General features: G+C 37.4%; 1 protein-coding gene across 9 annotated transcripts in view; it reads right to left on the minus strand.

Moving 5' to 3' along the window:
• COL12A1 (collagen type XII alpha 1 chain) overlaps window positions 1–16,281 on the minus strand; it is a 116,751-nt gene that overhangs the window by 24,343 nt on the left and 76,127 nt on the right. For all 9 annotated transcript variants that reach the window (XM_043591837.1, XM_043591839.1, XM_043591832.1 and 6 more), the window contains 13 exons: window positions 14,956–15,075; window positions 13,516–13,662; window positions 12,647–12,763; window positions 12,308–12,454; window positions 11,632–11,706; window positions 9,656–9,795; window positions 8,205–8,328; window positions 7,887–8,030; window positions 5,782–5,946; window positions 4,632–4,670; window positions 4,397–4,535; window positions 2,166–2,308; window positions 1,784–1,893 (listed from right to left, as the gene is read on the minus strand). In XM_043591837.1, the coding sequence (XP_043447772.1) occupies window positions 1,784–1,893; window positions 2,166–2,308; window positions 4,397–4,535; window positions 4,632–4,670; window positions 5,782–5,946; window positions 7,887–8,030; window positions 8,205–8,328; window positions 9,656–9,795; window positions 11,632–11,706; window positions 12,308–12,454; window positions 12,647–12,763; window positions 13,516–13,662; window positions 14,956–15,075 (1,610 nt within the window). The remainder of the gene's footprint in view (window positions 1–1,783; window positions 1,894–2,165; window positions 2,309–4,396; window positions 4,536–4,631; window positions 4,671–5,781; window positions 5,947–7,886; window positions 8,031–8,204; window positions 8,329–9,655; window positions 9,796–11,631; window positions 11,707–12,307; window positions 12,455–12,646; window positions 12,764–13,515; window positions 13,663–14,955; window positions 15,076–16,281) is intronic.

Here is a 16,281-nt window from a genome sequence, read left to right on the forward strand (position 1 = left end):
GTCATTTTCATTAATTTCCTACTATCAGAGTACCACTCATTCACATCCTAAAGACTGAAGAACTTGAATTCCCAAATTAAATGGAAAATGAGAGAAAAGTGTTCGAATCTTTGAATGAGTAAAGAATGTAAACAGACAATAGTGACTGAACTTAGTACTTGAATTGATAAGAATGGGGTGGAGGAGTACAGGAGGAAAAAGAGCATAGTGAAAACATAGAGAAGAAACTAAAAAAGAAAAGTCTGATGAGAAAAAAAGGTAGAGATTTGAGGAGACAAGAGAGCTTGTCAGAAGGAAAAAGAAGAGGCATTACATAAAAACTAAGAACACAAATGCCTCTCCATAAAAGCAAGCAAAGAAAGAAATGTCAGAAAAAATTATCTTGATTTGTAATTAATGACTGTCATTATAGACCTCTGCACAAAATACTGCTTTTTTTTAAAGTAGAATGAAGTATTTGATGAGGGTTGGAAATTTAAACATAATAGTATTTAAGTGGTTATCAGTTGGTTCATAAATTTCTAATATCTTCAGTGGTATGGAAGGAAAAATAAAATAGTTCTGTTTAGCAACTACTGAAATGTGAGTTTAATAGGTGTATTAATGAGCCAAAAAAGTTCATAAGAACTTGGCCAAATTCAACATCTATTATCAGATAAGGAGCAGTTGAAGCTAATAATATTTGTCAAGCTAGAATTTTCTTTCCCAGTGAGGCATTTATTTTACTGTACTTCATCATGGCAGTAGATATGCCATTATACTCAGAGATCTTCGTTTTTCCTTCATTGTTGTTTTGCTTCTCACCAATGTGTACATTGAAGTGACTTTGAGCTTCATGAGGAGAGTCCCTTGCTATCCTTTGCAAGAATGATTCATCAATAAGAAAAAACATTCTGGAAAGAAACCAAGACTCTCAGGAAGAGAATTTTCAAAAAATCTAGCTAAACTACTCAAGTACAGGAAAGTTCAATTTTTACTTGAGAATCAGACTGAACTGGAAATATTTGTCTCCTATGCACGGGGACTAATTTTCTGAGTGCCTTACTGTTGTACAAGTGCTATTCCTCCTGTTAACTAAATCCAATGAATGACGGAATACCATTAAAAAGCCCACTCTAACCTAGATGGCAATAATCATAACTTTCGGACTAGCATGCTTGTAACTCTTTGGTAAACAAGCAGAAGCAGCTTACTGTGCTCTATGAAAGAATTATTTTTATCAATTAAAATACTATCCACAAAAATTAAGCTTTTGAAATGAAATGACATAAAGGTTCACAATAAAATGGTAGGTAGAAAAAATAGGCATACAAAACTATACCTACTACATGATTCAAATTTTGAAGATATTAGCATTGAAAACATATCAGCATATTAGTAATAATTATCTCCTTGTTAGTAGAATTACTGTTTTATTTAAAAATTTTTAAATATTTATTCATTTTTGAGAGACAGAGAGACAGAGTGTGAGCAGGGGCGGGGCAGAGAGGGAAACACAGCATCTGAAGCAGTCTCCAGGCTCTGAGCTGTCAGCACAGAGCCCGATGAGATCATGACCTGAGCCAAAGTCGGGCGCTTAACTGACTGAAACACCCAGGCGCCCCTTACTGTTTTATTTTAAATATTCTCAAATTAATCAAATTCTTTAAAAGAAGATTTTGGTTTTAAAAGACATAGCTATGTTTCTACCAATTTAACATGACCTTTTAATAAATAATAAATTAGTTTGAATTTTAAAATCATATCCTTTTTCTATAAATAATCAGATATTTTATGTTTTTACCTTGTGAAAACTGCCATAAAATAATGTCTTCACTTCATCTGTGTCAAATGTAACAGTTTGCACTTCACCTCTTGTATCCTTGTTAAAGAATGATAATGTCTTGCTAGAAGCTGTAACCAACACATAATTGTTATTAAATCACATGCATGGTATACTTTATGTGGAAAATATTAATGATTCTTGTTGGAGAGATTTCTAAAATATTCAATAATTTCAGTTGAGATTAAATAAAATTAGAATATTTATCAATACGTTGTATTTTTAAACATAAAATCATGTATCAAGTAATTATATATATTCAGTAGGTTTTTAAAGAAAAGGAAAGAGAATTCACAATCAAAAGTAGTATGCATGTGCCTTAAAATAAGATAAAAATCCTTACGATCTGCAATTACGCCAACTTGTGGTTTATAGTCTCTATCTGTGATTTGCCAAATTGCAAAAGGGTCACTGGGAGTTTCTGGGAGAAGTCTGAACAATAATATAATTGTATACGAAGAAGGAAGTCCATTTGGGTGTAGATCTCTGTTGGATAAAACATAACTGATTAGTTAATTAACAAAGATTTCTCACCAGAAATAGAGAATATTTTAAATCTTTGTACAATAAACTCATTACCAGCAGTATTAGAAGCTAGTCATAATAATCTGGCGACATATTAGAAAAGGAAAAATTTAGGAAACACATCAAAAGAGCAAACACTAAAGATCTATTATGTAAGTAGTGAATAGATTATTTACAATTGGCTAAATTTGCAAAAGTCTGGGAAATTGCCCAATGGTCTTTTATCCTACCGTTAATAACTGTTAATATCCTACTGTTAATTGTTTCTAGGCACAAATATGATTATAAAATTACATAATGATTTTAGAGTGATAGACACTGTATCTATGGATGTAATTTTAAGAAAATGAATCTTACTAAATATGCTTAATTTCCAATGTCAGGGGAATGAGATCATGAGTAATACAGCTTAAGGTTTTAATTTCTCCTTGCCTATCTCTAATAGTTTTTACACTTCCAAATTCCTCCCTTGAAATCAAATAAATCACATAATCTCCAGAAGCTCACATGTTCCCAAAATAAAACCAGTAATAAACGTTAAGCCCATGTACATGTGCAAACGTTTAGTGATGATAAAGGATGTGATTCAATTAAAAGGAAATGTTTCTTGGCTCTAAAGCCATTAGACAAAAAATGTGGTCCCATGTGCTCTTCCAGAGTTGAGTCAGTCATTGTTCCGGGGGAATCTCTGAAGCAGGATTGATGGTTTTCTGTGTGAGACCATTTAATAATACTTTCTTCCTGAAGGTAGCGAAAAGGCTTTAATTATCAACTCTTGGACAGAAAAGAAGCTGTTCCTCCACAAATTTTGACGGAGGGCACAGGATGTCTCTGAAGGTTTCATGTCCTAGTACCACACCACTGGTACTTCTGGAACACAATGCCGCCCTGCTTCTTAAAACGTATGTTCTCAGCATGCTGACATGATGCCTTTCATATGTGCAAAACCTGCTATCTCCATAATATTCCATGTTAAAAATAATATCTTCTCCATATTAATGCATCTCTCACCCGGTGCATGTTTCTCCATTAGTTAATGAGTGCTTATGAAAAAAGTGTAATTGCATTCATGCTTCTGTCTTTCAGCCACAGTTCTGACTCTTGAGAACACAGTAGGCTGTCACAAATTAAATGTAGGAATCATACCTTGTGGTGACTGAAGTTAAACACCGGGTATTAAGATTCACTGACAAACCTAAAACTGTGAACCATCATGGTTAACCATAAAAGAGTTAGGAACTTACAGTGTGGTCAAACTACAACAATGTGATCTGTGCTTTCTTAAAAGAAATTAGCTTTGGTTTTATTCTGAATTTTCCATCAGCTTTCCCAGAGCATTTCAAATTTCAGACATCATTTTCTGACCCTGTCCTAAGTTTCTAAAGGCTTTATTTCTTCTTGCTCTTCTCTTCCCATAAGCTGCCAAACACATATTAAAGTGTTTTAATTCTAATGAATAAAAAATACATATTTTAGTTATGATTCCCAGGTGCAAACTTTCATGAAGTAAAATAACAACAGCTAGAGCTACCCAACAGATTGCCAGAGCATTGGCCAATAAAAACTAACCGCTGCCTGTCTGATCTTGGACAAGCAAAAGTGCCACAATACTTCATCTTCTGGAGATCTGAAACATTAAAAAGAATGCCGGCTCTCATTCGGCATTTATTCCATTCAGTCCCTCTGCACCACAGGAAGAAATGTTCAAAATAATTAGTTGCCTTCCTGCTTAAACAGCCTCCCTTAGAAGAAGCCTTAAATCTACAATCCTAGCCTTAAATCCTAAAAGGTCCATTATCCATAATATTTCAGAACCAGGATGAGATTCTTGGGTCTGAGAATAGTAAGGCTGGAGTCTTAGTCTCCTGTGTGACCCGATGGGGAAGACACTTAAACCGACTGTATTTAAGGAAACTAAGCTAAGTCATCCATGAGGAGACTTCTGACAATTCTAAAGTTTCTAGATTTTAAGACGTCAGCAAAAATTCTAAGAGCTGCAAAAAAGTGTCAGGCCCATGATAAGAGAAAGAAACTCCTCGTCACACTTACGCTGTAGGCTGATTCACAAACGCATTCTTCTGAAGTCTGTATGCTGAGTAGCTGGGGAAAGACCCAGACTCCAAAGAGACTCCTGGTACGGAAGCAAAATTCTTTTCTGTCAGGTTGTATGCTTCAAGCATCTTAAAACCTTTACACCAGAAAAGAAAAGATCAAAATTAGGTCCTTGTAATTATTTTGTTGCTTAAATCTGGAAATAAGTTAGTCCAAGGGTATAAATGCTTACCGGGTGAGGTGTAGCCGTCCAAATAAATGAGAGGACAACCTGCAACATACAATGTTCTCTGAGTTCGATTCAGCCACATGATACACAAACATTACACACGCACACGAAGCAGCTATGTACATATACCAAGTCATGGGAGTGTTCGTTCATTTACAAAAATAACATCCATCTAACCCTTTATAAGTGATTTCTTGTAGACTTCCTTTGTGTAGAAGAAATTATAGTGCTAACTGGTATAATCAATGTTTTCTGAAAATCCTCCAGTCCCAGTGTCACCCTGGGCCCCCAGAGCCAGGGATCCTAGAGGGTGGCTTTCAGGACCCCAGAACCGCAAGGGAGGCAATGGTACCTCCAGACCCACTACCTCCCTCCCCTGCGCAATTCCATTCTGAGCTTTGGCATGAGTTCTGAGAGTAAACCCCAGATTATTGTTCACTGCTGCCACCTCTAAGCACATCTCTGAGTTTTTAGTAATGTGTGAGAAGGCAAGATATAACACCTGTGAAGCGTAGCCCTCCCTAGGACCAGGGGTCTAATACTAGCCACATAAGTGTCTCCATTACACCCCAAGAATCGGTGCTTACAGGTAGGAAAGAGGATAAATTGACTTAAATAATTGATCTTTGGTCCTTCGCTGTATTTGAAAAGCTCCAAGTTCATTGAAGTCTTGGCAAAAACAAGAAAAATCTACACCCAAAAAACCAAAAGAGGACCAAGTGAATTTCTACGGAGTGCACACGCAAAACTCAGTGTTTTCCTTGCTCCCTTGAAGCACGGATGTTGACAGAACAAATACCAATTGATTACTAATAGGGAAAACCTTCATCTCACAGAAATGTTTCTATAAATGCATTTCTAAGCTGAAGATTAATTTACTCAAACGTCACAGCATTGGGACGGTGGGAAAAGGATATGTTAAAACACTTCATTTCCATACAAGGAATATTACATCCTCAAGGCTAAAAGCGGACCTCTGACAAACACACATTTAGCATGATCTCAATAGGAACAATGATTCATCAGGTTCCCAAGTGATTTCCCCGAATCTATTTACTCACGGACCTGATCCCATAAAGGACAGGCCATTGTCTACTAAGTCGTTTTCTTCCAAAACAGGTGAGATTGTGGATCCATCTGGACCATGACTTACTTGAAGTGGCAGTCTCACAGACAAACGTGATAAGGTTGTCCTCAATCTTCTCAAAAGATTCAAAGTCATCCACAATGAACACGTGCCGTTCACTCGGTTTGCTGGCAATGTTAGCGAGCTCATTGTAGTCAACGTCAGCCACACCGACTACAAAGACACTGAACCCTGCAGAGCAGTGTTTATAGAATGAATTACATGTCCCCTTTTCCATACTTTATTCAGCAGTTCAAAATAAAACCTTTTCAGAAATGACACTGCATTTTTCTCAGTATATGCAGTAAGTCCTTTTAATGGACATAAACTCTCTTGGACTTTTCCAGGTCTTCCTGTTTTCTGGCTTAGAAAACTCAATTATTTGGGTTTCCTAAAATAAAATCCTAACAATTAAAAGGCACACATCTTAACAGCAGAAAGACTTGATGTGGTGCACATTTCCTTCCAGAGATCCATAGTCCTAACAGACCCATCCATTCGACAGCTCTCTTAGGCACCATTAACACTTTAAGCTTATGTAATTCAGAAACCAAGAATGGGCTCATTTTAAACTTTGAGTTCTTGAAACTGATTTTCTCAACAACTCAGGCTCAAAGGCAGCACTTTGGCCACTCTTGAAATGGAATCTATAATTCCCAGCGGAAATAAACTTTCATTTATTTAGGCTAACACAAATAAACAAAGACTTCACTCCAAAAGCTTAGTCTGAAAGTAGAAAAAAGTAGACTATATAAGAAATTAGTTCTCTAATGAGATATAAATAAGATAACTTGAGCAAGGATGCATCACCCCAAACTTAAATCAACCAAAAGCCCAAAATATGTAGATATCTGTTCAAAGTGCATGACATTGCACTCATGCAATGAGTGGGTGGCTCAGTCAGTTAAGCGTTCGACTCTTTATTTAGGCTCAGGTCATAATCTCACAGTTGTGGGTTTGAGTCCCATGTCAGGCTCTGCACTGACAGTGTGGAACCTGCTTGGGATTCTGTCTCTCCCTCTCTCTCTGCTCCTCCCCCACACTCGCTTGCTCTCTCTCAAATAAATAAACTTAAAAAAATAAAGGCAATAACTTATTTAAAAAGAAAAGTCAGTACAAAGAACAATCTGTATTGAAAGAAGACAGTATGACTTAGCACTAATCATGACTCTCATGGTTTTAGCCAAAGAATTATGTATGTGCCGATGAAAAATTCCATATAACAAAGTACTTTCTTTTTTTAAAAATTTTTTTCAACGTTTTATTTAGTTTTGAGACAGAGAGAGACAGAGCATGAATGGGGGAGGGGCACAGAGAAAGGGAGACACAGAATCGGAAACAGGCTCCAGGCTCTGAGCCATCAGCCCAGAGCCTGACGCGGGGCTCGAACTCACGGACCGCGAGATCGTGACCTGGCTGAAGTCGGACGCTTAACCGACTGCGCCACCCAGGCGCCCCACAAAGTACTTTCTAAATTTACTACAATCATGCACAAAATAGAATTCTCTCTAAAATATGTTAACCTTGGACTCTACCTGGGAGTTGGGATTTGGGGGTGTGGAGGGTGTTAACGCAAGTGCTGGTGAGACCTAATTTCATCTCTAGTAATCCTAAATAATGAATCCAAATCCGTGTTGCCAGGAGGCTCTCAGGATATTTGATTGTCAAGGTCCACTTCAAAGATATCTTCCTCCTCCTCCTTTCAGCAATCTGCATTGGGACTGTATCTGCAAGGATGTGCTAAAGCTAAAGGCTTCCCTATGTTTCTCCTGGCACAGGGAACCAGCATCAAAATTCACTTCTGCTATGGTAGGAAGTCTGCTCTGGGACCATCCCATTACTGCATTCTGTAGCCTTCTAGCCATGATGGGGAAATTAGGTTTGCTCTTTTACATACCCCAAGTCACATCTTACACACATACATATATATACACACCATGTCATTTCTCAGCACTTACTAAACCATCCACAAATTAAATATAAACTAACATTTCAAGGGTATGGACTCCAGAGTAAAACAGGAAAAATAAAGTAAAATCAGCAGTTTCATCTTTCGCAATCATTCCTGAACATGTAAAACTGTTAAGATAATGAGTGCGCTCACTAGACATCAAATTCATGCCCGTGCTTACCCGACTGCTGGATGACCAAAGCTGCCTTCTTGACCTCATCCTGTGACCGACCATCTGTGACCACAACCAGCACCTTGGGGACATTCTTCCTCATGCCGCTCTCCCAGGTCAAGACCTTCTCCTTGATAAATGTGAGAGCTTTGCCTATAGAGTGTTGCAGGGAACATTGTACTGTCACCTCAGTGAAAACTATCCAAATGCCAATAGACACACTCAACTGAGAAGAATATGAATATCAGAATGTGGTAGTACACTCAGTTCTACCACTCCAAATGCTTTGGAGAGTGAAGGTCTACGTTCACAGTTGATTAACTGTACCTGTTCTTGTGTTTCCTCCTCTGTACCTAATATTCTGGAGGGCCCCAAGGGCTTGGGCCTTGTCATTGTACGTGTTCAACTTGAACTCAGACTTGACCTCGTCACTGTACTGCACAAATGAGACCTGAAAGGGAATGTAGTTGGTGGTGAGGTTAAGACACCTCTTTCTATAGTTCAATTTTCCAGTGGCTCCTCCTGTTGTTGAATGGGGAAAATAAATATCTTAGATTTGACAGACTATTATAAGCTCTTTATAGCTAATACTATAACACTGACTACTATTGTCTCATTAAATTTACTAATTTCTAATCTTCAATGAAACCACCAATAATTGATATTAACATTGTAAATATGCTGTATTCATATAGTATTCACATCTTTTCTCTAGGATGTAGGAAGAGATGGGCAAGGCTAGGGAAGAGTGAGGTCCCAGGATTAGAAATGAGAACACACCATCTTGAACTCAAATGTTGGCTAAGCAATTTGGTCCTTAGCCAACTGCTTCTTCTCACTAATTGCATTCATTCTTCATCGTAAGATTAAAATGTTGTAAGTGTGCTAATAATCAGCACTCACCACAAACTTAGTGTAATTTACTAGACAGAGTACAGGCTTTGTAGTCAGAATTCAATGGGCTCAAATCCTAGCTCTGCCTCTTAGTAGCTGTGTGACATAGGGGAAGTTCTGCACCTCTCTGAGCTTTCATTTCCATATCAGTAAAATGGAGATAACTATCCTTACTTTCCAGAGTCATGTTAAGGACTGATAATCACGTATATAAAGTAGATGATACAGTAGTTATTTTTTGCTTTTTATTAGAAATCTCAGTGTCTGAATGGATGAAAAAAATGGCTTAATTGCTAAAACATTAATTTAAGACTATAACTAGCTTGAATTTTTTACTCTTCTTGGGTTGGAAAAATGTTCACAGGATTATTTGGGGATTTTAAATTTAGTATATTCCATAAAAGAATACATGATTTGTTTATGAACTTACGTGTGGCTTATGTCAAAATCTCTTATTTTTATAATCAAAGATGCCACAGTGATGAAGTATGAAACGCCACACACCCACGCCAGTCACTGCTCATCACTGTGTCCTCTATCTTAATAGGGATTGACAATCACAATGCATTTAATTTCCAGAACATTAGATGACCTTTTATGGAAATGTATCATTGTCAGAAGTCTTAAGCAGGAAGTCAGAGTCAGAATGCCCTAAATTCTCCAAAAGCAGTATCATCTAGCCAAGAGAATATCTACGGAAGGATTTATTTTTCTATTTGTCATTTATATCCAACTCCTTCCCAAAAATACATGTGTAAAGGAAAATAGTAAATAACAAAAGTCAAAACATAGTTTATACAGAAAAGTCTTTCTAATTAAAAAGAGAAATTCAAAGGAAATAGCAAGACCTTACAAATGAATAGCCACTATGAAACAGCACCCACCTGAATTCCAGCAGGACTGATTTCATCAAAGGCTCCCACAGTATTGAAGATGAATTTTACAACTTTGTTAAAATTATCATCCCCGATACTCCAGGAGGCATCAGTCAAGAATACAATATCTGCCTTGGCCCCTTTGCATACTGGGGGGAAAAAACAGAGAAACCCCAATTCTCATGAATTCTTTTACTCAAATGAAGTTACAAAGCTGAGAAGTGTAGCCCAACACCCCCTACCCAAAGTAGTCTTCAGCAGCAGCAGCAATTCCTGGGAGCTTGTTAGAAATGCAGAATCTGGGCCCTACCCAAGACCTCCTGAATCAGATTAGCAATGACAAGGTACCCTGAGGATTCACATGCACAATAAAGTTTGAGAAGCACTAGTCTAATTGTCCCTTAATTTCTGGTCTGGAATTACTCCACCTGCTTAGATCCATTATGCAAATATATGCTCTTTCCTTGTGGAACTTCTGAAGTGGTTTCAAACAATAGATGAGGAGGAAATAAAATGAAAAGCAACAATGTCTAGAATTTAAGAATACCCATCAGTGGGTCTGGAGGTTTTGTATATAATTGTCAAAGATTTGGTGCAAATTAGGTGTCTTTTTATTTTAAATTAGGCCACTAGAATCATACAGAGTAAGGGAAGGGAAGGAATAAATTATCTTTGATTTGAATTTTCAGACCTGGAGGGTTAAAAAAATTAAAATTTTAGTATATAAAAACATGTAGAATATACAGCACCAAGAATGAACCTCACATAAACTGTGGACTATGGATGAAAATTATGTGTCAGTGTAAACCCATGATAACAAATGCACCACTCTGGTGTTCAGTGTTGATACTGAGGGAGGCTATGTGTGAGAGGGGCAGGTTGTATGTGAGAACTCTATGTACTTTCAGTTCAATTTTGCTAAGACTGCTTTAAAAAGTAAAGTCTAGGGCACCTGAGTGGCTCAGTCCATCGAGCCTCCAACTCTTGATTTCGGCTCAGGTCATGATCTCACAGTCATAGGATCTGGCCCTGTGTTGGGCTCCATGCTTAGCGTGGAGCCTTTTTGGGATTCTCTCTCCCTCTCCTTCTGCCCCTTCCCTGCTCATACTTTCTCTCAAAAAAAAAAAAAAAAGTCTATTAAGAAAAATTTAATATCTTTTAGGACAAGGTTTTTTACTGAATTTCTTTCAACAGTCTAAAGAAACCCATTATTATTTTACCCTATAATACAATTTACCCTATATAGTATTATTTTATCATATAAGAATACATTTTTAATTTTTTTATTTTATTTATTTAGTAGGTTTAATAAAGTTGTAGCATTCTAGAGCCCTCTAAGACAAAAGAAAAATACTTATAAAATCTGAAATTCTTTCAGTTAAGTGCCAGAAACAGAAACGTGGGGAAAGAATAAAGCAGTAGTTAATTAGCTTAAACTTGATCTGATAAAACACTGAGAAGTGCCCCAAAGTACTGAGAGACCAGTTCTGTTAGCTCACTATGTCTTTTTGCCAGTTCCCTGCAAGTGACAATTATGTCTCAAAACTGCATTGAATGAACATTTTTTAACTTTGTGCAATCCAAGGCAGAAGCCAGGAATTCCAAAGCCAAAGGCCCCAGGTGTAGGTTGAAGATACAGCCAAAAAGGTTCACAATGCCTATTGATGTCAGCATCCAGGAAAAAGAAATGCCCACCATGGGACTATGGACAATGCAAAGTACCACTAGACATTAATCTGCAAAATTGAGGAAAGAGAGTTCCAACTGAAGAGCTATAGCTTATGACTGAGTTCTTTCACACTCCCGCCTGAGCGGGAGAAGAATAATTACTGGTAATCTTTTTATTTTTTTAATCTAAAAACTCTTCAGCAAAGATGATAAATCAGAAATAGCCTATATCAGTCGGAAGTAGCGTCTAGGCTACATAAATAAGAAGGCTATAAATCCCTATCAGCTGAATGTACTGCCTAACATGCTGTACTTACCTTCCCGGGCTGGTGGAATTGTGGGAGGGGGAGGAGGTGTGGGAGGCTCCGTAGGGGCTTCTGTTGGCTTCACAGCTGGAATTAAAAAATAATAATTAGAAGAATATAACCTGTGCAAATTTCATATCACAGGAAGTGCATGTTAAGAGCAATTTAAGTCCTAGATAACAAATCAAGTCTCATTGGCACTGATATACTGGAAATTCTATTGTATCCAAATTTGATGTCATTGGTAGTCATTCAAACATTGACAACAGCTGCAGAAAGCAAAACGACAATTCAAAGGGTGGATGAAAGGCCTTCAAATAGGGTCAAATGAGTAAAGGTCACTAATACGAGTGCATATTCACCTTCTCACTGCCAGCAAAAGCTGTATCTCCCTCCTATAGCCCTTCCCTTAAAATAACACCAACTCTGTAACAGGGACAACATGGATTTGCTGTAGATAAAAGTCCTGAACCAGCCACAGGTTCCTTCTTCATGAATCTGCCATCATTCCAATCATTACTATTGCCCAAAGGGAGAAGTGTCTACACCGGAGCCACTAAAGTCTCCCACACGTAGAACATTCTATTCTGACACCTTAGTTCTATACTAAGATTCTATTCTATAGAATAGAACATTCTATTACTGACACCTCAGTAATCTGAGACTTTCAGATTACTCAAAAACTTACTGGTATGTTCTTTGACAGAGACTCCAGGTCCCTCAAGATTTGGTGTCTGCACAAAAACAGTGACACCATAATCAGTTTCTGGTGAAAGACCAGTGAAGCAGTGACTGGTTTCCGATCCACGCACTGTAATTTCTTGTCCTCTGGTTCCTGATTATGACAACAAAGGAAAATGCCAGTGTCACCATCAAATATATGTAAAGACATTTTTATATATAATTTTGTAGACAAAATAGCATCTCCATTACTGAAGTTTAAAATGTTGCTAGTCTGTGCCCAGTCCTTTTTTTTTTTTTTTAATTTTTTTGTTTGTTTGTTTGTTTGCTGTTGTTACACACATACCATCTGCAGGGCTTAGTTTTAGCCTGTAGGAGGTGGCTGCCCGGTGAGGTGACCATCTAACACAGAACGTATCCCACCCGACCTGGTAAGTTTTCAGATCTGTCACATTTAAATACACTACGAGAAAAAAATAAAAGAAAGAAAGAAAGAAAGGAAAAACAGATTTACTTCACGAATGCATACTTTTAATCAAAACACAATTTTAAAACTTCCACTGTAGCTGAAAAACAAATGCCAATGTTCTTAGTATGTTTCCTTGTAAGAAACATACAAGAAACATACAGGAAAATATGGTACAGCTAAAACAGACCTCCTGTTCTATCACTAGTTCTCAAGGGAAAGAAATTCTACATAGTCCCTCTGGACACTACAAAGAACCAAGACATCTCATGTAAAATAATAGTAAGAAATTTTTCTAAAAGGCTATCTTCTAAGTCCTTAAATAGTTATTAACTACTTGGTGACCACAAAATCTATCTTTGGGCCAAGTCATTAATCATGGCATTTCTGTGAAAATTTTCAATTGAATCAATCATTTAAGTAATATATGTTTTAACATCACATATGTCAAAAAAAAACTACATGGCATTCCAAATCTAATTTTACAGATAATTCATGGATAAAATCATAATTTCTATACTTTTTATCTTTCAAAATTCAAACCATATTTTACGAGAAATAAAAATATCACATACATTTCTGTATACTCAATTATATTACTTATATATTTGTGTGGCTAGACAACAAAGGGCCACCTCCTTAATGCTGAGGAAACATGAATATGTTAAGAAGAAATGAAATTAGAACAGGCTGACCTGGCAATCTGCACCACACTCTTTCTTACAACCATGAAAAGATATGTCACTCACATGTAGTGCCTTGATCCGTCAGGGGGACACTGAGTCCAGAATCATACTGAGCATAAACATCCACATCATAGGTGGTGCTGGGATTGAGATTGTGTAACGTGTATGATGTCATTTCTCCAACAAAAACTTCCATGGGCTCATTGGAACCTTTAAGAACAATCACAAAAATACATAGAAATATGCCACCACTAGTCTCAAATTTTCCTTAAAATCAAATAACTTATACTCAAACGATGGTAGGAACACCATTAATTCCACAGCCCCTTCTGCACCTGCTCACTGTAGCACATGTTTCATTATATGGTGAATACAAAACTATAAGCAGAGACTGAATTCTTCACCCTCTTATAATCAAAGCATACATAGCACAGTACCTAGAATGTAGTAGGTTTGTAATCAATGCTCCTTTAATGATAGTAACTACCCTAGACCCCTCAAGCCTCTTCTCTAAGCCCCAATTTGGCAGCATAGTGCTTTGTGCATAGTAGGTGCTCAGTTAACATTTTTCCAATTTGTTATAGAGATGATTTAAGAAATTCTATCTTGGGGTGTGCCTGGTTGTCTCAGGCAGCCGCGCGTCCGACTTTTGCTCAGGTCATGACCTCACAGCTTGTGAGTTTGAGCCCCATCTATATAGGGGTCTCTGCTGTTAGCACAGAGTCCACTTTGGATCATCTGTCCCCCTCTCTCTCTGCACCTCCCCTGCTCACTCTCTTTCTCTCAAAAATAAACATTAAAAAAAAAGAAAAGAAATTCTATTTTGGTTCTTATTCCATGAGTTTGGTTCCTGAAGGTCCTCAATTAGCAACACCTTCTCCTCCTTTAAGCTCTCTCTCTCGAAGCTCATGTTCCCTTTCTCTTGCCCTCTCTCCTTTATTTTTCATAGCTCACACCCTTTCTGGGTGCGTGAACGATACCCTCGCAAAGTTGGTACAAAGAGCACTTTTCTTCCATTTTGCTAAGCAAACAGGCAGAACATAGAAACAGAGATAGCAAATCATTTAATCAAGGTGATATCCACTTAGGTGTAAATGTTAATGGGAAGTTGAAAGCAAGCCTGTCAGGAATAAACTAAAATGCATATGCCCTTGACATAATGGGAAAACACAGAAGTTTATATTGATTAAATATGCATTATTTCACAATCATAATAACGTATAGAATATCTGAACACAGATTCCATTTGTGTCATTTTATGAACCAGACCAAACTTTATAATCATGCAATATAAGGAGAGTCTCATCTACACCCATAGTAACAATGACACTTCAGACCATAGGCTTAGAACATTATTTCCAAAAATATTGCCTCTAGTGGGAGAGGGCTTGATGTGACAACCAAACTCTCAAGAGAATCTAATCACCGAGGATGCGGTAAAGGCTCCCTCATAAACAATAAACTCTTTAATGCATTTGTATGGCAATAAAGGTATTTCCTTACCCACTGGCTTATATACAATTTTATATCCAAGAACCGGAGAGGGTGAAGGGTCCCAGGATACTCTGAATCTCGTATACCATTCATCAGAGATGTGTATGTTTTGAGGTGGAAGCAGTCCCACTGCAAACAAATATTGGCACACATTACTGACCTCTCATTGACAAGCAAGGATGGAACTGGAGAGTGTTATGCTAAGTGAAATAAGCCATACAGAGAGCATAGGACATTATGAGTATTGATTGCACGGTCCCATGACAATAATTTAATAAGATGCCCTCATCCAGAAAACAATTTCAAAGCTGTGAAACGTTCAACGGGAAACTTAGTAGTTTTCCAAATTCAAACAGTAACTCAAATGGCCCCAGCAACTGATGATTCCCAGAGCTATTAGGCTATATAATGCAGATTAACAGAAAATACAAGAGATCTCATACTATTTGTAGCATGTTATACATTACAGATTGTTAGAGCCAAAAAGCAATTTAGAAACTGTCTAGTCCAACCACCTTATCACATAAATAAGATTTGATTTGCCCAAGACCACACAGCTCGCTGGTGACCAAAATGACGTTCTTTCCCAGCACCCTTCTATCCTCCCCCATCATAACCTAGAGCAAATCAAGTCTCCAGGGGTACTGCCTCCAACTCCACACCCTGTAAAACCAATGCTGTTAGGTAGCATGCTGAGTAGTTACTGCATTATTATTTTTATTTATATTATTAGATACATAACATATATTATAAAGGATTCAACCTAAACACTTTTTTTTTTTTTTGCAAGAGAAACTGGAAATGGCTTTGGCACTTCCTTGAAAATTTAAGTCTGGTAAAGATTTTTTTTTTAATATATTTTGATAAGCACAAAATTCTAAAATATGCCATTTCCCAAGAAAAATACCAGAGACTAAAAGTACCAGAGAGGGAAAGTAAAAAGTGAAAAGTTGTTCAATTTAAATCGTCAAGTCGCTGAACTGAGACTCCATTGACTCAGTCCTGCAGACAATAAGTATCAATAAATATATAAATTCTTGGCCTTGAGAGGCTGAGATAAAACAACTCTATAGGTATTTTTCTCTTGGGAGCTTTCAAATGTCACCTCCCCCAAATTTTGTAATGTCAAGATTGTTTAAGCACTGAAAGTGTTTGGGCAACTGAGTGTACCAAGGAACCTGAAATCATTTACTTTAGTGGGTTTTTGCGGAATGAAGTGGAAAGAGGAACACTGATATTTACCGGTAACAGAACTCAGACCTATATAGCCCAGCCTGCCTTTATGCTAAACCAATGACTTTCAATCTCGGCTGTGCGCTAGAACATAAGTGGATC

The sequence above is a fragment of the Prionailurus bengalensis genome, chromosome B2 (assembly GCF_016509475.1).
Source record: "Prionailurus bengalensis isolate Pbe53 chromosome B2, Fcat_Pben_1.1_paternal_pri, whole genome shotgun sequence".
In the NCBI taxonomy this organism is placed as follows: Eukaryota; Metazoa; Chordata; class Mammalia; order Carnivora; family Felidae; genus Prionailurus; species Prionailurus bengalensis.